Source organism: Taudactylus pleione, unplaced genomic scaffold, assembly GCF_031769625.1.
Source record: "Taudactylus pleione unplaced genomic scaffold, aTauple2 ptg000015l, whole genome shotgun sequence".
Taxonomy (NCBI): domain Eukaryota; kingdom Metazoa; phylum Chordata; class Amphibia; order Anura; family Myobatrachidae; genus Taudactylus; species Taudactylus pleione.
In genome coordinates, this window is record NW_028284417.1 from 19,517,593 (window position 1) to 19,542,112 (window position 24,520).

At 44.4% G+C, this 24,520-nt stretch overlaps 1 protein-coding gene across 2 annotated transcripts in view; it reads left to right on the forward strand.

Annotated features, from left to right (window-relative positions):
• RNGTT (RNA guanylyltransferase and 5'-phosphatase) overlaps window positions 1-24,520 on the forward strand; it is a 337,387-nt gene that overhangs the window by 180,571 nt on the left and 132,296 nt on the right. Inside the window, exon 12 of one of the 2 annotated variants that reach the window (XM_088470640.1) lies at window positions 14,158-14,226. The exons of the other annotated variant lie outside the window; for it this stretch is intronic. Within the exon in view, the coding sequence (XP_088326766.1) occupies window positions 14,158-14,226 (69 nt within the window). The remainder of the gene's footprint in view (window positions 1-14,157; window positions 14,227-24,520) is intronic. 2 annotated transcript variants of the gene reach the window in all.

Below are 24,520 nucleotides of genomic sequence, written 5' to 3' on the forward strand. Positions count from 1 at the left end.
TAGATTGAAGTAAAATGATTTATCTTTATATAGTGCAGAGTGTATTTCTAATATATATTTAATATAGCTCAAATAATCATTATAAAATATTTATATATTAAAGTGTTCACAGGAGGTATGCACAATCTGCTAAATAGCACAAAAAACATGGGGCTCATCCAAACAACATATAAAATCCTAAATATCATTGTCACTCTTATGGGACCGATAAGGGAATCTGTACCACTATCTCACAATTCTAGTCCCTCCAAATATCCGGATCCAAATGGTGACAATATATTTGCTCATTGGTTAGTAAGTCATAAAAAGACCCAAGAATTTACAAAAGATTTATCACAGCACATCCAACAGATGGTCAATCGAGTTGAGAACTGGGGAATTTCGAGGCCAAGTCATCACCATGTTTCTCAATACCTAAACAATTTATGCAGTTAGCTGAATGTGACCACTGCCATCAGGTAATACTGTTGCCATGAAGGGGCGTACTTGGCCTGCAACGATGTTTAGGTAGGTGGTATGTGTTAAAGTAACATCCACATGAATGCCAGTACCCATGGTTTCCCAGCAAACATTGCCCAAAGCATTACATTGACTCCATTGACATGTCTTTGTACAAAAATGGAAAATGGAAGCTGATTGGTTAGTACTTTATCTCTCACAGTTTTAGCTCTCTCCCCGCTTTGATAAATTCCCCCCTAACTGCTCTGTTTTATTAAAATAGCACAACTTTTAATCTTTGCACAAATGATTACAGACTCTGTTTGAAAAATGACAGGAGCTGATTGGTCATTTATCACTCTCCATTTTATCACTTTCCAGAGCTTAGTACATCTACCCCTAAAAACTGTATTTAAGTCTGATCTAAGAAACATTATCATGAATTTTCATTGGCAAGTTTGACCGGCTTGATTAAACAGTGATCAAATTGTAAAAATAAATATTAGCTTATATTTATGTCTTCATATATGTTTGTTTAACAATAAGAACTATGATTTAGCATGATTATGAAATAGTACATTTGTGTTTAATGTAAAAAATGTTATATGGCACAATGATTCAGAATTGAGTCTTAAGCTGCATACACATGGTACGATATGTTCAATTAAGAATATAGTTGAACGATTTCCCTTCAACTTTCTGTAGTGCAGGACAAACGATATTGGGTGTACACACTGAAAGATCTCTATGATCGATATCTATCAGTGAAGTCATCCTGCCACATCTCTGAACAGGCAATTCTTGACAATATCGTCCAGGTTGGCCTGCATGTACAGACGACCATAGATCTCATAATCGCCCATGCGGGAACGCGCGTTGTTGGTCGTTCGCTGCATAAAAATGAACGATTTACCGTTGAATGATATCGTTATTGTTCATAGATATCTATCGTACCATGTGTACGCACCTTTAAAGTATGTTCAAATCCATTATTGCAATGGTTCTCAAACTCTGATCCCACACAGGTCACGTTTTCCAGGTCATCTAGCAGGTGCACAAGTGTATTCATCACTCACTGACACAAATTAAAAAATCCACAGTTGAGAAGACCTGAAAAACATGCACTGTTTTGGGTCCTGAGGACCGAGTTTGAGAACCTGTACGCTATTACAACACTTTAGAGCCTATGTATTAATAATAGCGGCGCTGCCGCGATTATTAATGTTCCATTTCGCCAGGAATGTTTTCATTTTTAAAGAAACTAATCCCGGCTATGTACTACCGGGAATTCGCAAGTAAGTACATAGCCAGTTGCGGTAACTGCTGTCTCCGTAAGTTATATCCCTGGCATTTTGGAGAAGTCTTTCACAGAAAGAAGTAGCTAGCACTTTGACTGAGATTTCTGTGAAATCTCCAGCAAATTACTGTTAGTACATACAGTAGGATCGATACATAAAATTATGCACAAACTGCAGTTTCTGCATAATTTTATATAAAAAATGGCTTGATACATACAGATGTGTCCACACACATCTATTTTCCGTGCGCTACAAGTCGCGCTACACAGTGATGCGAATATTTAGCACAAGCAGCTTTTGCTGATTAAAATGATATGCTGCATGTCTGCTACTGTGGGTGTATCTGCATGCGAAACGATCCGTTTCACAGCCGCTGACACTGTAACATAACGTATTGAATGCAGATACAACCACAGTCGCTCACAGAACATAGGCATGCTGCGTATCATTTTAATCAGCAGAAGCTGCTTGTGCTAAGCATTCGCATTGCTGTGCTAATAAGACTCATTTGAAGGTGAAAAGTTGCCCAAAAAGACGCTCAGTGCTAACGAGTCACATCTTGGCGTGACTAGAAGGGCTGTTTAGCGCTCAATGAGGCTAGATGTATGAGGGCACATCTGTAGGCCCCTAAATGCTATGATAGAGAACATTTAAAAGCAGTTTGACAGTTGTGTATCTTTATGTGAAAACTTCCTGAACTAGATTTTGGGATTAAATGTATAATTTCATAATACACAATAGTAATGGTTAATCACATATTAGTATTCTATAGCAAGTGTTGTATTCTGCTGTGGAAATATATCCTATTGGTCTTTATCTTTCACCTTTTGGACAAATCATTTGTCTGACCCATATATGCTGCCTTTTCTATTTTACAAAGCATTTTCTGCTAGCATGAGTTAATACCTATTATTAAAATAGATATTTGTAATATATAAGCATAGAGCCATACACCTGTTAACATCTTAATTGAAAATGTTTCTCCAAAATCGTTTCTAAAATATAGATGTTTATCTGTTGCTTACATGTTTTTAACTCTAAAGAGTTAACAGATGTCCTATATAGTAACATCTGCAGAACAATGTAAGGCAATCACAGTTGTCAGCCACACATTTGCTATCACTTATTCTCTCCATGTGGTGGTCTTACTCAGATGTGCCTTGCCATTGATTTACCTAGAGATGTCTATATTTCTCTTTTATACTGTGCTCCCAGGAAATAGGCCTTTATTGCTTTCTGACACCGCTTTTATACATGAATAATCAGTAGTGTAATGATATGATATCAGGACAGGAATTGAGATCAAGCAAACTGGTAAAGCCAAGAAGCTTCTGTTGTAATCCTTTCATACATTTTGTATTGAAATCATAAACTGTCAGTATGTTACTTGTCAATTGATGCAATTTTTAGGAAAGGAGTATGAAATTTATCTCTATTATATCATTTACTTGCCTCAATAGCTGCTCAAAATGGAATAGTACAGTATCTTCCAGGCAGTGACGAGAAAAAACAACTTTAAATAACCTTAACCATATCTTAGCACCTATGCGGTATCCTGCTATTTAGGCTGTCTGACTAAAGATCCTTCTATGTTGGTTTATTTCTTTAGAGATAATATGCCTATCTGATACATCTATGAAAAAGGTATGGAATGAAGAAAAACTAAACAGTACTGTTCCATTTGGTGACAGCTGACACCCCTTTTTCTTTTCCCTCACACTCTTCAGATCAATCTTGAAGTTCTCTAGTTCATGAGAACAGATTTCCTGTATAAAGCTGGCCACACATCTAAAGATTATCTGTCCAACCAGCCAACTAGTTGATTGGTTGGAATGAATATCTGGTAACTTATGGGAGTAAATTATGATCAGCGATTTGCTCCTAAATGCCAGAAAACAGATGAAAATGGTCGTTCAGACAAGTTTGAACAAATTGTTTAGATCAAACATTTATCAAACAACAGTTTTTGTCCATTTTCCGGCATTTGGGAGCAAATTGCTGATTATCATTTGCTTTTATACCTTACCAGGTTTTAATTCCAACCAATCAACTAGTTGGCTGGTTGGACAGATAATCTTTAGATGTGTGGCCAGCTAATGGGGGGCATCCACTAGACGATTTATCCCTGTCCAACCTCTTAAAACGATTTTCCCTTGAAGTTTCCCTTGAAATATGATCTTCCACTCTGAACAATTTGCAAAAGATTTGCAAAAGATCTAACAATAAACTATGTTGTTTTAATCTGTGATTGAGAGCTTTCAGCTATAGTGGGCAGATAGTGGTTCATGGTTTGATCGTTCAGCGTGAATGATTTGTAAACGATGTGTAAACGATTTGTAAGCAATCAAGTGAAATTGACCTGCATGTTCAGTCGATGGAGGAGACGATCAAACGACCAGCGGGAGCGCGCATCGTACATCGTTAGAAACAATTCCTGCACGATTTTCAAACGATGTTTGAACGATTATCGAACGATTTTATCATTATCGTTCAATCGTTCAACTTTATCGTCTAGTGGATACCCCCCTTAAGTCTCTCAATGGTGTTTAGGCTAATGGTCATTGGTACATTGAAATTACATGCTGGTTTTGCATGTTATGGGATTGAATCAGAGTATATTGTCCACAGTTAAACTTGTACTGTGTGCATGGAACTAAACATGGACATTTGTCTGTAGTGGGGGGTTGTACATATCTAGATGACTGCATTTTCCCTATTCATACACTTGTTCAAACAGCCGTCATCGTTTGCAGCGCGCACTTGCACCAGCCCTCCACCTGGTGCAAGAAATACATCTGAAATTACACAGCTCTATGCTCATGCACAACTACATAACTCACTGTTGCATGCACTTACCATCCCTGGGAACACTAAGAAACCTTTTAATTGCTTTTTTAATAAAGTGGTTCCAGGGAATAGACATTGCAGTGGCTTACATTTACTGTAGAATATAAATTAGGCAGTGGTTTCAATATCCCATTCAGTACTCTTTAGATATGTCTTCATGGCTTAAAAGATACAACAGCTAATGCTTTAGAAAATGCTGTGCAAGTATTGTCATAAAGCGTACCAAATATGTGTTTACAGCTATGTGCCTTGTGGGCCTATTACTGTTAAAAATAAAGGTAGTCAGGAAATTTTGAGGCCACACAAATGCTATAGCGGCCGCTTCCAAGGGTCAGTTGGCAGAACCATGCTTTAGTAGAATGGCATAATAATCTATTCTGCTGAGTACTCTTCAGTGACTCGATGTCAGTAAGAACCCAGTATTTCTTAAACAAAACTTTTATTTGAATTTTGTCTCGGGCTTAAAGGCATTAAATGATCAGGGGGTAAATTTTTTTCAATCATCTGTTTTGAAAAACTGCAAAATTTTTGGGAAAACCATCAAAAACTGGCAAACCCCCTGATTTAATAATCCCAAACCGCTGTAAAACCAACATTTTATAAAATGCCACTAAAACCCATAAATGTCACACACATTTTTTCTTTTTTTTTTACATTTGAAGATCACAATAGTAACCACCAAGCAGTAGTATTGCAAAAAGCCAGAATACACCGGAAAAAATAAGAATACAAAATAGCTAAAAACAAAAACATGCTGTTTCAGGTTTGGTCAATCGGAAGGTACATTTATAATGAGGGCAATCGGTATGTATTGAATAAGGAGGCAAATAACATTGATAATAATTTTCCAGACTCATCAAAAACTTGCCTCACCTATAGATGCCGGTGAATCATTTTCCGGGTTCTTTCATAAGCTATGGTTATCTTAATATTTTCACAGTTATACAAATATACTGCACTGAGCTTGAAGTTCTTGCTTGGAAACTACACGACTAATTATCATGGGAAGCCGTCAACTTGTCGACAAGCAATATGTCGATGGGAGAATGGCGGCAGCATTATACTAGGTTCATAAACAGGTTTATATGTGAGTATAGACAAATGAGTGTAAAAATGGTATGTGATGGAATTTTCTTTTCTTGTTTTGTATTTAAACTGAAATCCTCACCCAAAAATCTATGGAAAAGTGAAATGTGTTTTAAACAGTATTTCTATCTCAGATTCGTGTAATCACTGTCGCTGACAAGCCTTCACAGTAATCTATGAGATATAGACATATAATTATGGATGTCCTACTGTTTTTTTATATGGTCATGTCACAATTTTTATATGTTCACATTGGTTTTTAGCAAAATAATGGTTTAAGTGCTCTGATTATTTTATTATGTACTTAGTTACACCTCTTATGCACATAGCACTTTATTGCGCTCTTGTGCTGCTCTCTCCCGTGCACTGTAGGATCGGCGTCAGTGGTTGCTAGGTTCCGGCTAATGTCATCAGACCAAGCCGGACCTCGTGTTGCTTCACACGGCCGCGCCCCCAGCTACTGGGAGACACCAGCAAACAGCGCATCTTCTAAGAGCACTACACATATAAGGTAGGACACTTGATTCATTTCTTTTTCACATGTCCTGATGAAAAGACCAGTGGGTCTTGAAACGTCAATGGCACTAATGTGGTTTTTTAAAATACATCACTTCATTCAACTATCGAGGAGTACCGCCTGTTTTTTCCTGAAGGGCTGCATAGCTCTGCAGGAGATTTCTTCTTAATGTTTTGCCTAGGAGTGCACCCTCACAGCTATCATTTATCCCAGTGGTTCTCAAACTCTGTCCTCAGGACCCCACACAGGTCACGTTTTGCAGGTCACCCAGCAGGTGCACAGGTGTATTCATTACTCACTGACACATTTTAAAAGATCCACAGGTGCAGCGAATATCTCACTTGTGATTCTGTGTGGAGACCTGGAAAACATGCACTGTTTGGGGTCCTGAGGACCGAGTTTGAGAACCTGTGATGTATCCTATCCAGAGTGCCATACTGAACACATATATATATATATATATATATATATATATATATATATATATATAATAAAATTAAAGAAATAGGCACTCCAAGGACCAACATTTAGATTAGAGTGCCAGGATACAAAAATATAAATGCAGAAAAAAACAGCACTCCTGAATAGATTCAAACACCAGAGTGTTCTATCATAATTATTCCCAAAACAGCATTTGTCTTCTTCACACTAAGCTAACATCAACAGCTCTCTATCACCTGGCCGACCAGTGCAGCATCAGGAGAACCTTCCCCCTGAATCCCACAACCTTTATGCTTCACACACACAGCAATCACCCATGTGGTGCAGCTGTGTTTTAAAGGTATCCAGCAGGGAACAGCTCAGCAACATAAGAACGATCTTTGCATATGTGTAAATATATATGCATATAATATTATTAACAAGTGTTCCGCAGCGCCTTACAAAGTAATAAACAAATAATTTGACAACTGACTTACAGTACAAAATAGGACAAGGACATGGATAATATACATTGATACATAAGTGACCATAACACCTATATATGCAACAGAGTGTAAGCAACCAAGTGTTAGGTTTCCTGGAGGGGGGTAAGAAGTAGGCGAAAGTAAAGTAAGGAGAAGCACAAGAGGGTAGAGGCCCTGCTCGTAAGAGCTTACATTCTAAAGGGTAGGGGCAGACAAACAGGTGTGACACAGATGGGTTAAACGGAGGAAGGAGCATGTTGCAGCAAGTTAGGATGGGAGCTGGAAGGCTTTGATGAAGTAGTGGGTCTTGAGAGCCCGTTTGTAGGATTGTAAAGAGGAGGAGAGTCTGATGGGGAGAGGGAGAGCGTTCCAAAGGTTGGGAACAGCACGGGCAAAATCTTGGAGGCGGGAGTGGGAGGAAGTAATCAGTTGGCATGAGAGGCGGTGTGCATTGGTTGATCGAAGGGGGCGGCCAGGAGAGTGGAGGGAGATGAGGTCAGAGATGTAAATGGGAGAGGAATGGGTGAGGGCTTTGTAAGCAAGTGTGAGAACCTTGAATTGGGTTCTAAAAGGGAAGGGGAGCCAGTGGAGGGCTTGTAGGAGAGGGGAGGAAGATGAGTCGAGCAGCAGCATTGAGGACAGCCTAGAGAGGTGAGAGATGGGAGTTGGGGAGGCCAGATAGGAGAAGGTTACAGTAGTCCAATCTGGATATGACCAGTGAGTGTATGAGTGTTTTGGTGGCATCCTGGGTGAGAAAGGGTCTAATCTTGGAAATATTTTTGAGATGGAAGCGACAGGACTGTGAGAGGCTCTGGATATGTGGTTTGTAGGAGAGGGAGGAGTCCAGGATAACTCCAAGACAGCGCACTTTGGGGCTAGAAGAGATAGTTGTGCCATCAATTGTTAAAGAAATAGTGGGAAGTGAGGTTATGTTGGAGGGTGGAAAAATGATCAGCTCAGTCTTAGACATATTAAGTTTAAGAAATCGCTGGGACATCCAGGAAGAAATAGCAGAGAGACAGTTGGAGATACGAGTGAGGAGAGAGGGGGAGAGGTCAGGGGAGGAAAGTTAGATCTGAGTATCATCAGCATAGAGATGATAATGGAGGTCAAATGAGCTGATGAGTTCACCTAGAGAGGACGTATAGAGGGAGAATAGTAGAGGTCCAAGAACGGAACCTTGGGGAACACCTACTGTAAGAGGCTGTGGTGGGGAAGAGGAGTCATGAGAAGAGACCGAGAAGGACCGGTCTGAGAGGTAGGACGACAGCCAGGAGAGAGCAGTGTCACGTAAATCAAGGGAGTGAAGGATTTGCAGCAGGAGAGGGTGGTCAGCAGTGTCGAAGGCAGCAGAGAGGTCAAGGAGAATAAGCAGAGAGTAGTGGCCCTTGGATTTGGCAGCAAGGAGGTCATTGCTGACTTTTGTGAGGGCTGTTTCAGTGGAGTGGAGAGAACAGAAGCCAGACTGAAAAGGATCAAGGAGGGAGTGGGAGGAAAGAAAGGTGGTAAGGCGTTTGTAAACAACACGCTCAAGGATCTTGGAGGCAAAAGGGAGGAGTGAGATGGGACGATAGTTGGAGAGAGTGTTGGGATCAAGGGTAGGTTTTTTAAGAATGGGGGAGACTATCGCATGTTTGAATGCAGATGGGACAGTGTTCCAATCTTGCCCACCTCCTCAATCTCTCCATCTCATCTGGCAGGCACAAGGAGAGAGGTAGCGGAGGAGACGTGAAGGGATAGGGTCAAGGGGGAGGTAGAAAGGGGGGAGGACCGGATGAGAGCCATGACTTCCTCTCCAGATACAGGGGAGAAGGCTGTCAGAGTCGGTGAAATGGATGGAGATGGGTGATCAGGGAAAGAAGGAGGTGTAGAGCAGGGGGACTGGTGGGATGTGATGTCCTGACGTATGGAATCGATTTTGGGTGTAAAGTAGGTAGCAAAGTCAATGGCAGTGAGTGAGGAGGGGAGGGGGTGGACAGAGGAGGGAGTTGAAGGTGGTGAAGTGACGCTGAGGATTTGAGGACTGGAAGGAAAATAGGTTTTTGAAATACGACTGTTTAGATAGGGAAAGGGCAACACTGTAGGATGAGAGCATAAATTTGAAGTGGAGAAAATCTGCCTAAGAGCATGATCTTCTCCACTGTCGCTCGGCAGTTCTTGGATACTTTTGCAGATATCTGGTGCATTTGGAATGCCAGGGTTGTAGTGTGGATCTGCGAGGGTGAGTAGTGATTGCCGGTGCAACAGAGTCCAGAGCAGAAGTGAGGGAGGCATTGTATAGGGAAGCAGCTTGTTCAGGGCAGGAGAGAGAGAGGATAGGTGAGAGAAGAGAGTCAAGCAGGGAAGATAGAGAAACAGCATTGATAGCCTCAATGTTATGCTTAGTGATGGTGGCCTTCGGAGGTAGAGGAGAGGAGGAAGAGAGAGAGAGGTTAAAAGAGAGAAGATGATGATCAGAGAGAGGGAATGGGGAGTTGTAAAAATTAGAAATATTACAGCCGTGAGTGAAGACTAAATCAAGTGAGTGCCCACTCACATGTGAGGGTGAGGAGGTCCATTGTGAGAGACCAAATGAAGATGTGAGGGTAAGGAGTTTGGAGGCAGAGGATTCTGTGGGGATATCAATTGGTATATGGAAGTTACCAAGGATAATGGAGGGGAGGTCAGAGGAGAGAAAGTGAGGGAGCCAGGAAGCAAAGTTGTCTAGGAACTTAGAGGGAGGGCCTGGGGGACGGTAAATGACAGCTACTCGCAGGTGTACTGGTTGGAAGAGGCAAATAGCATGAACCTCAAATGTAGAGAATGTAAGAGATGGTTCAGAGGGTAGGAGTTGGTAGGAGTAACCTGGGGATAGAAGGACCCCCACACCACCACCATGGCGACCTCCGGGGCGAGGGGTGTGAGAGAAGGTGAGGCCCCCAGAAAAGAGAGCTGCAGGGGATGTGGTGTCAGAGGGTGAAATCTAGGTTTCAGTAATGGCTAGGAGATGCAAGTTTTTGGAAATGAAAAGGTCATGGGTGGGAACCAGTTTATTACAGACTGATCTGGCATTCCAGAGGGCACAAGATAGAGGGACAGCGTTTATGGGAGAGATGTGAATAAGATTATCAGGGTTGCTGTGACGAGAAGGTGAGATTCATTTGGGTGATCGAAATGAATGTAGTGGAGAGATTGTGTGGGCACCAGTGTTGGGAAGAGAACCTGAAGGAGGTGGGCAGGGAGGGAGTTTAATGAGATGTGGGTGGAGGTGGGATGGCATGGAGAGGAGGCTTGGAGGAGGGATTAGATGTGGGGTAGTAGGACCCAGGTGGGGTAGAAGAGAACAAATGTGGAGTAATGGGAGAGGAGAGGGAGGAAGGCAGACAGAGGAGGGGAGATAAAGGAAGGAGGAGGTGGAGGAGATAAGGGGGAAATGATAAAGGTGGAAGAAGGGGGCAAAGCAGTGGATCGGGTATACACTGAGTGGAGGAGGAATTGGATGAAAACATGGTCATGGTGTGGCTGGGTAGAGTTTGGGGAGGCAATGTAGATGTAGGAAGAGAGTATATATGTAAGAGAAAGTGCAGAAGATTTGCAGAGAATCAAGTAAAAGTACAGTGGAAGAAGGTGTATTTTTCTATTGGGAAGGAGGGAAGGAAAAATGGAGATTTAGCAGGGAAAAAATGGATTATTAAAGTAAACTGTGTTAGAAGACAGATGACAGGCTTGGCAAATAATTAAGGTAGAGATAAACTGAATTGGCACAGATACAGTACATTATGCTGTAAAATATTTGTGAAATCAGAGAGCCAGCCCAAATATTAGCAAGTAAAGTTCTTAGAGTGAGCAAACAGAGTCCAGTGATTATTGTCCAGGTTGAGCAGACAGCAGTTGCTTGTAGAGAAGAGATTGAGAAGTTACATATCTTGTTTATACTTTGTCCAGATGGTCAGGTTTTTTGGATGGGTTCAGGTTAGAGTAGTCTACTTCTGTTTGATTTCGGTTTAATTCCGGTCTAACGCCAAAATATGGATACAGTGCACTTGTAAAATTATGCACTTATTAATATTATTCACCTGCGGCCTGCAGCCTCTCAATGAAAGTTAAATAGTGAATGCTGACATGTGTATGCAATGATTGCAATCAACCCCCAAAACCCACTCACTAAAATGGCAAGTAATAAAATTCCTAACACAAACAAACAATGAATACCACAAAGCTAAGAGGAACTTGGTCTAGTTAGCAATACACTGTGCAGATAGTTTAGAAAGAGACATACTGCAGCAGTGATGGAATTTAGATAGATATACCTAGTAATCAGTAGATAACTGCAAACATTAGAATATACTTCCAGCAATGTTTGGTTTTAGATATACCTGCAGATGGAGGAGAAAGGCAGGGTCAGTTCACAATCGATAACAGCAGAAGATAAAATCTAATAAATTCCGGTCTAAAGCCAAAATATGGATACAGTGCACTTGTAAAATAATGCACTTATTAATATTATGCACCTGCGGCCTGCAGCCTCTCAATTATAATATATGTGTGTGTGTGTATATATATATATATATATATATATATTAAACACAATATTTCAAATTGCACAACTGCAAGATTTCTGTTGATTTGTCTAAATATTTGACCAATTTTTGAACTGCACTATAATCGAATCTGAAATAATTAATACAAGTGTATGCTCCGAAACCGACATTTTTGCATCAGGTAAATTACTTCTGTCATCCCACCCAGATCACATCCAAGATCTAAATCGTTAATGACCCTTTGGGAGCGTGCATCGTTCGTCGCTAAGTTCACACTGGATGATATCTTTATCGTTCATAAAAATCGTCTAGTGTGTACAGGGCTTAAGAAAGATGTTGCACTGAAATGGGAGGGGGTGTCCAAACTGAATTATAATTTGCATTGTAAAAATAAATCTGTCCAGCATTTGTAGTCTACATACAAAAGCTGCCAGTATTTACCCCACATACAATTTTTTTTTTATGTATCTGCACCCCTTGCATTGCATAGTTACTTGCTCTATCTTACTTTATACCCAAATCTGAATCAGGTTTACATTACTATGATTGAATTTATCCTATTCCTGCTGTTATTAGGGTTTGCTTTGATCAAAGGAAAAATAGACAAAACTCATTCACAAATAATAGTTGGTATATCATATTAGATACAGGGAGTACTGATAGTCCCAGGAGAAAAGTAATTCACCATTTAGTTTACAATGCAAACAAAAAATATATTGACAGTCACAGAAAATTTATGACACTGTTGTTTCCTCTGAATTAATAATTATGTACAGATAGATTTACAAGAAACATTGTTTTAACGAGCAATATATACGGTTTTAAACGTCATTGGTTACAAAATATCAACATGAGTGGATACACTCTGTAAACCTAAATATACCTGTATGTACAAGGACCATTGTATTAGAGACAAGCACAAAAGCAGGTAACAAGGTACACTGTACATAAAAAAAGAGGTCTCAGCAGTCAAGGTGATAAAGAATATTAGTCATACCGTATATACTCGAGTATAAGCCTAGTTTTTCAGCACAAAAAATGTGCTGAAAAAGTACCCCCTCGGCTTATACTCGAGTCAAGTGTAGCACTGACCGGACGGAGTTCGGTCAGCGCTACACACTGCCAAACACACAGCCGCCGGAGCCGGCAGCTGCATGTTTGGTGTAATCAGCAGCTGCTGAGAGTCTGTCAGACTCTCAGCGGCTGCTACTGCTCCCACTGCGGGAGCCATCTTCCGGCTCCCGCAGTGGGTGATGGGAGACACGTCGTCATGACGACGTCTCTCCCATGCAAAGCGGCCGGAGGAGCGGACAGCGGCGGGACCAGGAGCGGGAGTTTCAGGTAAGTGATTTTTTTTTTTTTTAATTCTTGTCACGTCTCTCTCTACTGGGCGGGGGGGGTTGAACTACAGGGGGAACTACCAGGGGGCGATTACCACAGGGGGCACTAAAAGGGGGGATTACCACTGGGGGAACTACCAGGGGTGGATTACTACAGGGGGCACTACCAGGGGGGGATTACTACAGGGGGCACTAAAAGGGGGGATTACCACTGGGGGAACTACCAGGGGGGGATTACTACAGGGGGCACTACCAGGGGGGGCTTACCGCTGGGGGAACTACCAGGGGAGGATTACTACAGGGGGCACTAAAAGGGATTACCACTGGGGGAACTACCAGGGGAGGATTACTACAGGGGGCACTAAAAGGGATTACCACTGGGTGTACTACCAGGGGGGGATTACTACTGGAGGCACTGAAAGGGGGGATTACCCCTGGGGGCACTACCAGGAGGGATTACTACTGGGGGCACAACCAGGGGGAATTACTACTGGGGGCACTACCAGCTGCTGCCATTTCCCACACTAGGCTTATACTCGAGTCAATAAGTTTTCCCAGTTTTTTGTGGTAAAAGTAGGTACCTCGGCTTATATTCGGGTCGGCTTATACTCGAGTATATACAGTGCTTACCGACTTTTGTAATCTAGGCTGAGAGAGGAGATGCAGGTGGCAGCTGGACTATTTGGTCCCTCTCAACAGCTGTGTTATAATTTGCTGCTACACCATCTTTTATTGCATAACATGGGCTGCAGAGCTTTTAGTCACAGTTCAGTAGGGCAGGCGCTAGAACGCTCACTGCATTCTATGGCATGCAATAAGATCTCTGTTTTGTATATCGATAACTAGGATGCTCTACCTGCCATTCACTTGGAATTTAAATTATCCAACAGTATGTGTATGCGCACTTAGCGTTCATCACTGTTGTTTTCATGTTTTTCTTTGCTCTCATATTCTCTAATTTTGTGTTTCCAGTGTGGGTAGAGTTCCAATATAAGAATCCAGCCAGAACAGTTTTTAAGGTGTGCCAGTTTTTATTTGCCCTGGGAGACATCAACACAAGTTACTCCTCTGTGGTTCACTTTGTTTTATTATTTAAAAACATAATAAATGCATATATAATAATTTTTTTTGTCAAAATTGATGTTGAGTTGATAAAAAAATGGCTAGTTACATTTGCTGGTTAAGTTTGTTTTTTTTTTTTTGCAGCTGCTCGAAGGAAGCTTTGCAAGAGAGGTCAGCCATGAAGTTGATGGACTCATTTTTCAACCAATTGGAGTGAGTTTAATTTTTGCTTGCAATACTGTTTTATTGATGTTATAGGAATTATACTGTATTTTATAGATTTTCCGAAAACAAAATCTACACTTATGATAAAGTTGTAATGGTTGTGTCTGTACATAGATTTTTTTTTTTTTTTTTTTTTTTTTTTTTTTGCGAAATGTACTCCTCGGGCCTGCGCATGAGCTAAAGAAAAATGTTGGAATTTTTGTTTGTTCGTTCCAGCACCATGCAAAAACGACGGGATGAATTTAGATTGCGTTTACAATATTGTATAGCTTAGTTACCTAGAAAGAAGCTGAGGTTTGTATTATCTCAATGTGACATCAGGGAGAGGAGCATTAAAGATAAAAACAGATACTTGACATTCAGCGCTTGCAGTGTGCAGGCTCCTCAAATCAAAACTGATTAGATGTATATAAATAAAAAATTTTGGGGGGAACAATATACTTTTAGGGACTGCTTATAAACTATGGAGACAAAAAAAAAATCGTAATTTGCACATTCTCCTCAAGTCCAAAATGACTGCGTGTGCATATATGTGTGTATATATATATATATACATATATATATACGTATATATTTGTGTGTGTGTGTATGTATATATACATACATACACACACACACACACACACACACACACACACACACACACACACACACTGTATATAATATATTGAGTATCTCATTTCCGAACATTCCGGAATGCTGAATTTTTTTGTTAAACTTTGTTTTGTGCACAAAATGATTAAACATATTGCATAATATCATATTCAGGCTATGTGTTTTAAGGTGTATATGAAACATAAATGAATTTCATATATGTACACAAAATTATAAAAAAATTCCTTCAGGCTATGAGTATAAGGTGTAAATGAAACATAAATGCACTCTGTTTAGATTTGGGTCCCATTCCCAAGGTATCTCATTATGGTATGAAAATTTTTCAAAATACAGAAAAATAAATTCTGTATGTATATACAAATACATATATATCAGTTAGGTGCGAAAAGTCCCGCTGCTGAGGTTTTCGCCGTCATCGCTGGATTTCAATGCGGAAAAGTATCACGCTCGTCGCCACTTATCCCCGTATTAAATTCAAAATCGTCGAAAACGGGACCCGATGCAATGCAAACAAGCGAAAAGTACTGTCAGATTTCGGGAAATCAGCCTGACACCCCACAAAAGATGCACTGACATGGGAGATCACTATGGATACCCCCGAATAGCCCTGTTGAAGGCATTTGGGGTACTTAAATGGTCTCAATAGGTGCTATTTTGCCTCTCTGCATAAGTGGTGAAGAATAGCACTTAGCAGGCTTTTTTGAGAAAATAAGTAGTTCCAGCAAATTTGGGGTACCTGAAAATGGGTGCTAGCATATTTTAAAGTTGCTAAAGTGAATTTTTAAAAATAGTGAAAAATCCACCTGCCGCAAGCACCTGCAAAGAAAAGAACACCTGGGGCATACTTGGGGGACCCTCTGGAGTCTATTTCGCTAGTTTTTAAGTTTGTCCCCCAACTTTGGACTTTTTTTCCCCCAAAACGAAAGTAATTTTTTGGGGTGTGTTAAAGTTGTTTTTTTATTTTTTTTTAATGCAGTTTACCATTGGGGGACTGTAAAAATATATATACGAGCGCTAATAAGATTAAGAGAAAGTATATAAACCTATAACAAATCACAATTAATGTTTATAGCCCTTTTTAGGCACGGGTGGGAGTTAGTGGGGCATGGATGTTAAATCTGTTATATACCGATGCACATTGCGGTCCATGAGGTATGGGCTGGATGCTAATACTAGCCATATTAAACCCTACCTCTAGGTACTGTAGTCCTCCGTGGATCACTGTGAGCCATCAGCCGGCGGTTGAATTGCTGCGTCACCCGTCGATAACGTCAGACGTCCAGCCTGTGTATGGCACACACTGATGGCTTTGTGTAAGGCACTGCTTCCATTTTGCTCTGTCTCCCCAACGCGTTTCACACCACTGCGGGCGCTTTTTCAAGGATGAAGAGGATCTTAAAAGATTGTCCTTTTATAGGGAAACTTTATTGAAATCTTTTATAAACCGGAAGTGCATATCCGGATGTGACATCACAAAAAGAGCGGTATGCACATGGTAAAAATGATTCTTTTCTTTTTTTGAATTGTTTTGATACTTTCTCTTATATAAAAAAAAATATATATAGTAAAAAAAAAAATGTTTTATAAAAATATGAAACATGATTGTATATTAAGTGGATATAAATGAGTATTTGTGGCAGATTAGTTTCGAAAGATTTTTATTAAAGAGACGCTTTTAGTACTATATCTAGGTTTAATCCATAGGGTTCTAGGGTTTGTAGTTGGTAGATCCATTGGGTTTAGTTTTTCTTTCGTTTTTTTGACTAAATCTTCAACTCTCCATTGTGGTGTAATTTTCTGAATACCCAGGAATTTCAAACCTTTAGGATTACTATTGTGAAGTTTCAGGAAGTGCGCGGAAAGACTATGGACCTCATTCAGAGTCGGCCGCTCGGTAGTACGGGAAAAGGGGCCGTATATGCAAATGATTCCCTCGCAAGTTGCGTCCCTAAGTTCGGATCGGTAGCTGGCCGACCAAGGGGAGGATGCGGCCGTAAGACAAAAAATACGCCCCCTTCTCGTACGCATTACACGTCATCTCCGGCCATATAAGGATTAATCGAGACCATCGGTAACCATCGGAACTGGTCGTAGAGCTTAAGGTTGACCATACCCTCTCTTAAGCACTATGATCAGGTCAGTGTACAAACCACCCATGTCACATGTGCCATTACACTACTTTGTTAATTATGCACTCCCATAAAACGCTGTTCGCATACTTAGGCACGCCTGCTTTCGGATCTCCACTCCCCCGTTTTCAAGCACCTTCCCCTGTTACCACCCACAAACGCCTCAATCTGTCACTCAAACTACCGACCTGGCTGTGTTCAAGGAGAGAGAAATTTCTGATCATAGCGGCTAGTTTGCGCACGCGCATTGCGAACTTTACACATGCGCAGTATAGCGATCATCGGTGGCGTACGACCGTGCGGCCGCTTCGACCGACTCTGAATGAAATCCTATGAGTGGTTAAGCCTCTTTCTACTTCAGGGTCCATAGGGTATCCACAGGATACCTTGGGGTATAGGTGTGACGTCAGTCGCAGGGCACCAAAGAGTTAAGCTTTCAGCCTCCCAGGATGCACTAGGTCCCCCTCCTATACCCCGCCCCCAGGCCAAGGCACCTCAGTTTAGTTTGGTGCCCGGCCGGAGTCGGGTGCACCTGTTGGAGTGGGGGCTAGAAGAGCCCCTGAAGCTTATTCTTCATGCAGCTGTGGCTGCACAACTGGATGAACAGCATGGACAGTCAGTCCTGACGTCCATGCTGTCTTCCCTACACCCCGCCGGTACCAGAACGCCGGTACTGATCCGGGGATGCTGGTGGGCGTCTGGGGTCACAGCTAGCGGTGACCCCAGATGCTCCGGACCATGGCCGGATTCAAGGGGGACAGAGGTAAGCAGCGGGGTCCCGCGGTGGGTCCCCGCTGATCACATGGTCCTAAGTCCCCAGGCAGGGGGCTCCCTGGGGACTGGCTGCAGCGTGGAGCCAGGCGACCAACCTGCGCTTCCACTACCCCCTGGGACAGCGGACCGCAGCAGAGCGGTAGCGCTGCGGCGTCCCAGGGGTTAAATGCATGCCAGGGGAGCGCGCCTTCCCTGTCTCACAGCCGGCGCCTCCCCCGCTGCACACAGCCCTCTCTGCACTGTGCTGACTGGTCCTGTGTCAGCGCTCCTCCCCCAGGCCAGCTTCTCTCTGCTCCTCGGCGGCCATCTTCTCTGCAACGCATGGTGAACGCTGCTGGAAGTCTGGAAGGAAGCATCGTGGTCTGGGTCCCCCCGCATACCTCTCCTCCGCTGTGGCTCAGGTCTGTGTATGCAGCGCTGTGTCCTACCAGGCCCTGTGTCTGTGTAGTTGAGTGATCAGCGCTGTTAGTGCAGGAATTGTTATTTCTCTGCATTGTATGTGACTGTGCTAGCGCTGCCTGTAACTATTCTTCACTAAACTGTCAGCTTTATTACTGTCCCTGTTCTTTCTGCTAATGCCCTTGCGGTGCGGTGCTGCAGGGTGGTCTCTCGCCTATTTAATACTTAATTGGTGAGAGAGGTCACATACGTGGTGCCATCATGTCTGAAAGTGATTTTCCCCTCCGGCTACAGTGTACCACGTGCAAAGTACCGTTAGCGGAGGGGGAGGGTAGCGCGGAGGGCCTTTGCCGGCAGTGTTGTCCATGGCGCGGCCTATTACGGTTACAGCACCGGTACAGGAGCCGCCCTGGGCTTGTTTCGCTCAGGCGTTAACAGCTTTAGTGGGCCAGTTAGCTCCGCAGCCCGCGTTTACTCCGATGGGTTTGTCCCAGCAGTCTGTGGTGTCGTCACCCATGCAGGGGTTCCCACGACAATTGGTGGTACCCCACAGTCTCCCTATTTCCCCGCACCCGGGTTCTCAGGAGCCAGCGTGGGTTAACTCCCTGACGAGTTCTTTACAGCACTTGTCGGATGTATTGCAAGGGGAGTCTGTGATGCGGCCTCATAAAAGGCCGGTGGCGTCTCTGTCCGCTCCTTATGAGGATGACGAAGGGACGTCTGATGATGGGGAGATTCTGGATCCTTACGATCAGGAACCTTTCCATACTAAGGACGCTGATGCTAAGTCCAAAGTATATATTCCTGGACTTATTCGGGCGGTCCGCACAGCCTTGGTGATTGAGGACGAAGTTCCCCCAGCGGCTAAATCTAAGTATGCCTTTTTCAAAGATGTGAAGGGCGATGCCACAGTCTTTCCTCTTTCGGGTCAGTTGGTGGACCATTTAGAGGAGGCGTGGAAACAACCTGGCAAAAGATACCAGCCGCAGAGACGCCTGGCGGTGGCTTATCCGTTCGCGGATAATTATTTTGCTAAGTGTGAATCCCCTCCACAGGTGGATTCTCACGTGACCCGTCTTGTCCGTAGTGCCACATTGCCGATGCCATCCATGTCCTCCCTTAAGGATGCTACGGACCGCAAGGTAGAAATCTGCCTGAAGTCCGCTTATTCCCTTGCAGGGGGGGCAGCACGGCCGGCTATGGCCATTTGCTGGGTTGCCAGAGCGATGGAGCGCTGGGCGGATTCATTAGAGGCTTCTTTTGAATCCGACTGTCCGGCCGAACAAGCGGAGTTGATTGGCAATCTCCGTGATTCGGCCACCTACATCAACGAGGCGGCTCTAGACATTAGTACTCTGGTGTCTAGAATTTCTTCAGCAGCGGTAGCTGCTCGTCGCACCTTGTGGCTGCGATCCTGGAAGGCGGACGCAGATCCAAGAAAGGTCTGGAAGCGTTGCCGTTTACCGGAGAAGTTCTCTTCGGTCCGGATCTGGATAAGATTGTGGCCACGCTGGCGGCAGCCAAATCTGCTTGTCTCCCGTCGGCCGCTGCTCCTTCTGGTTCTGGACCATCGTCCTTTCGGTCATCTAGGGCCCAGGGCAGGCCCAAACCACAGTCGTTTCCTCGACAGGCTGGCCCTAAGAAATCGGGCAAGCCCCGGAAACAGGCATGGAGTACCAGACGTCCGGCCCCCAAGCCAGATGACAAGCCTGCGGCCTGACGGTCCGGGTCTCCCCTTGGGGGATCCCAGGGTGGGAGGCCGCCTGCTGCAGTTCTCCCGGTGTTGGTCGTTCACTACGACAGACACTTGGGTTCTGGAGGTGGTCTCTCACGGGTACGCCCTCTCCTTCCGGCACAGACCCCCGGCTCGATTCTTCACCACGGGTCTACCATCAGACCGGAACAAGGCTACGGAGCTGCGGAAGGTATTGCACACTATGCTCCAGGCTGGAGTTATAGTGCCTGTTCCATTCTCCCAGAGGGGCCAGGGTTTCTATTCAAATCTATTTTTGGTACAGAAACCCAATGGGTCATATCGTCCGATTCTCAACCTCAAAGCACTCAACAAGTCTTTGCGGGTCCCGAAGTTTCGGATGGAGACCCTACGGTCCATCATTCTGGCGCTGGAACCTGGGGACTACATGGTGTCATTGGACATACAGGACGCTTACCTGCATGTCCCTATTCTTTTGCGCCATCAAGAGTTCTTTCGGTTTGCAACCGCAGCGACCATTTCCAGTTTCGGGCGTTACCTTTTGGCCTGGCGACAGCACCACGTGTTTCACCAAGGTGATGACGGTCATGGCGGCTTCTCTGCGGCTGCAAGGAGTCCGCATGTTGCCGTACTTGGACGACCTGTTATTGGTGACAGGATCTCCAGAGCTCCTGTTACACCACTTGGACCTGACCATTGCACTGCTGCAACGGCACGGCTGGCTAATCAACTGGCAGAAGTCCACTCTAATCCCGTCTCGGAGGATTCTGCATCTTGGAGCCTTATTGAACTCGGGACAGCAAAGGATCTTCGTGACGGAGGACAAGATCTCTGCTTTACAGTCAAGGGTGCGCAGTTGTCTGCACAGCCGCCGGGTGTCCTTACACTCGGCGATGAGGTTACTGGGCTCCATGGTGTCGGTGTTCGACATGGTGGAATACGCCCTGTTTCACTCCAGACCTCTGCAGCACCTGATCCTGTCCAAGTGGAACGGGCTGCCTCAGTCTCTGAAGTTCCAGACGATTGTGCTCACCCCGGAGGTTCGCCTGTCCCTTGCGTGGTGGTTAAAGACGACCCACCTCAACAAGGGACGTCCGTTCTGGGTTCCAAATTGGGTCCTGTTGACAACGGACGCCAGTCTTCGGGGCTGGGGAGCAGTTTCGGGTCCACACTTGTTCCAGGGCAGGTGGACGCCGACAGAAGCGGAGCTTCCAATAAATATCTTGGAACTCCGTGCGGTCTTCAATGCTCTCCTGCAGGCACAGCGGTTTCTCCAGGGTCACCCGGTGCAGGTCCAGTCGGACAATGCTACCACCGTGGCCTACATAAACAGGCAAGGAGGAACTCGCAGTCGGGAGGCTCTCGTAGAGGTCTCTCGGATCCTGGTTTGGGCGGAGCGCAATCTTCCGGCCATATCAGCGGTCTTCATCCCGGGAGTGCTAAATTGGCAGGCGGACTTTCTAAGTCGCCAGGACGTTCATCCAGGGGAATGGTCCCTGCACCCGGACGTTTTTCAACTACTGGTGGACAGGTGGGGTCTTCCAGAAATCGACCTCATGGCGTCCCGGCACAACAACAAGTTGCCGGTGTACGGGTCTCGCACAAGAGACGAAGGGGCGTCTCTGGTGGATGCTCTGTCCGTCCGGTGGACGTTCAGGTTCACATACCTGTTCCCTCCGGTCTCCCTTCTTCCACGGGTAGTCCGGAAATTCAAACAGGAAGGAGGGATGCTCCTGTTGATAGCTCCCGCGTGGCCCAGACGGCACTGGTTCTCAGACCTTCAGGGTCTGTCCGTGGACAGTCCTCTGCGGTTGCCGCTACGACCGGACATTCTGTCTCAGGGTCCTTGTCTTCACCCGGACCTGACTCGGCTGTCTTTGGCGGCGTGGCTATTGAGACGGCCATGCTGAGGTCCCGGGGGTTTTCCAGCTCTGTGGTGCGTACCATGTTACGAGCTCGGAAACCGTCTTCCGCGAGGATATACCATCGCGTGTGGCATATGTTCTTCCAGTGGTGTCGACCGAGAGGTTATGCACCGCGGGAGTTTCGTCTGTCTCGGATTCTCGCCTTCCTGCAAGCGGGACTAGATCATGGGCTTCGCCTTGTTTCTTTGAAGGTACAGGTTTCGGCCCTATCTGTCTGGTTTCACCGTAGGATTGCTACAATCCCGGATGTGCGCACCTTTATGCAAGGTGTTCTCCGTATTCAGCCGCCCTTTGTTCCACCTGTGGCGCCTTGGGATTTGGCTGTGGTCCTGAGGGCTCTCCAAGGACCGCCGTTTGAACCACTGGGCTCAGTGGATATTAAATGGCTAACAGCTAAGACTGTTTTCCTTCTGGCCGTTGCTTCAGCCAGACGTGTTTCTGAGTTAGGGGCTCTTTCTTGTAGACCCCCTTTCTTGGTTTTTCATGGGAACAGGGCAGTGCTCCGCACTCGGCCCAAGTTTCTTCCCAAAGTTGTTTCCCAGTTTCATGTTAACGAGGAAATAGTTGTTCCGGCCTTTAACTCACCGGGTCTTTCCGTGGGTGAGGCCTCTTTGGATGTTGTGCGGGCCTTAAGGACTTATGTGGACCGCACTTCTTTGTTTAGGAAGTCGGACGCTTTGTTGTCCTCTATGGCTTCTGTAAAAAGGGTTGGCCTGCTTCAAAGCAAACTTTGGCAGCCTGGATCCGTATGGCTATTTCTGAAGCTTATCTTCATGAAGGCCTACCGGTCCCTCCTTCTCTGAAGGCTCATTCCACTAGGTCTGTGGGTCCTTCGTGGGCAGCTTGACGTGGTGCCTCGGCAGTTCAGATCTGCAAGGCTGCTACGTGGTCTTCTGTCCATACCTTCGTGAGGTATTACAGGTTTGACACCTTCGCCTCTCAGGATGCTTCCTTCGGGCGGCGGATTCTCCTTTCTGCACAGGAGCGTCCCCACCCTTAAAGGATACTGCTTTGGGACATCCCCAAGGTATCCTGTGGATACCCTATGGACCCTGAAGTAGAAAATATGAGATATGGTAAGAACTTACCCTTGTTATCTCTATTTCTACGAAGTCCATAGGGTTCCACAGGACTCCCGCCCTGTCGCACCTGTGCTGCAGATGGGCTTTGCTCTGGTCACCGGTTTTCCGTCTCCCTCTGGTGAGAATGTGATTCTTGTATGTGTCCAGATCTTTGTTCTCTCTCTTCCTTCTCCTCCTCCGGCCTATGGCTTGGTAACTAACTGAGGTGCCTTGGCCTGGGGGCGGGGTATAGGAGGGGGACCTAGTGCATCCTGGGAGGCTGAAAGCTTAACTCTTTGGTGCCCTGCGACTGACGTCACACCTATACCCCAAGGTATCCTGTGGAACCCTATGGACTTCGTAGAAATAGAGATAACAAGGGTAAGTTCTTACCATATCTCATATTTTTTATATTCTATAAATGCTTGGATATTCTGATTTTAATTTTTCGTTTAGTTTGTATTGAATTAGTATTGAATTCCGCAAGGGCATTCAATTAGATAAATGGCCCCTTCTGTTTCGCACGTGAGTTTTTCTTTTATTGTGAATTTTTTCTTTGTTTTGTCCGATTGAAAATCAAGAATGGGTTTTGTTGCTGTTGGTTGATTCTTAAAGCCCATACAGTTGAGGCAATGATAAAAACCTTTGTTTGAGGTTTCTTCTTGTTTCTCCAAAGACATGAAGCTACTTGTTTATTTTTGAGATTTCTGGCCTTCTTATAGATCACTCTTGGATTTTCAGGCAGTATTTTCTTGGCCTCTTCATCTAACATGAGTATGTGCCAATCTTCTCGATTTCTCGATAATTTCCATTATATTGTGTGATGAAGTTTGGGTATCTTGGTTTTCTTTACTTTTATATACTAAAAGCTCGTTTCTGTCTAGTTGGGATACTTTATTTAGTTGTTGCTGTAAAGTTGTCTCCTTTTATCCTTGTTCATCTGTTCACTTTGTTCTTTGAATGTTAGATCTTCTGAACTGTTCCTTCGAACTCTGCGGAATTATCCATACGGAATATTTTGTATCCAATTGCGATGATGGTTGCTGTTGAAGGCCAGAGTGTTGTTTCCATTACACTCCTTTGTGCGTGTTCTAGTGTTGATTTTGTTATTTTTCACAAAGATTTCCAAATCAAGTAAAATCGGGGGGACTGTTCCACGGCTGCAGGGGGGTTCCCGCAACTTTTCACTCCAAAACCCCAATTCTGCACTTTTTTTCGCCTGCTTTCATAGGCGAATCTCTTGCTGCTGGATAGTATGCGTAGACTTTTCACACTGGCGAAAAGTCTTTGGAATTGAATACGGGGGAACAGTTTTCGCCTGGCGAAATGTCACCGGCGATACTTTTCTGCAGAAACTGACTTTTTGCACCTAATTGAATATGGGCCTGTTAACACGTTAATTTAACGGGAGTTAAAAAGGGGCTCAGGTGAAAAAAGGATTGGAATTGAATTGCCACAGGCATTAAAGTTAGAGGCCATCTCCCTTTTTCACCCCCGTTTAATTAACTGGTTTAATTGAATAGCGCTCATAATTTTAAAAAACATAACAGCACCTCTTTTTGCTAACATATTTATGTATTTTCCACTTGAGGAGCCCTGCATAGCCACTCCTGCCCCCCATCCTCCTCTGATCTAAAGACAAGAAGAGGGGCAGGCAATTTGGTT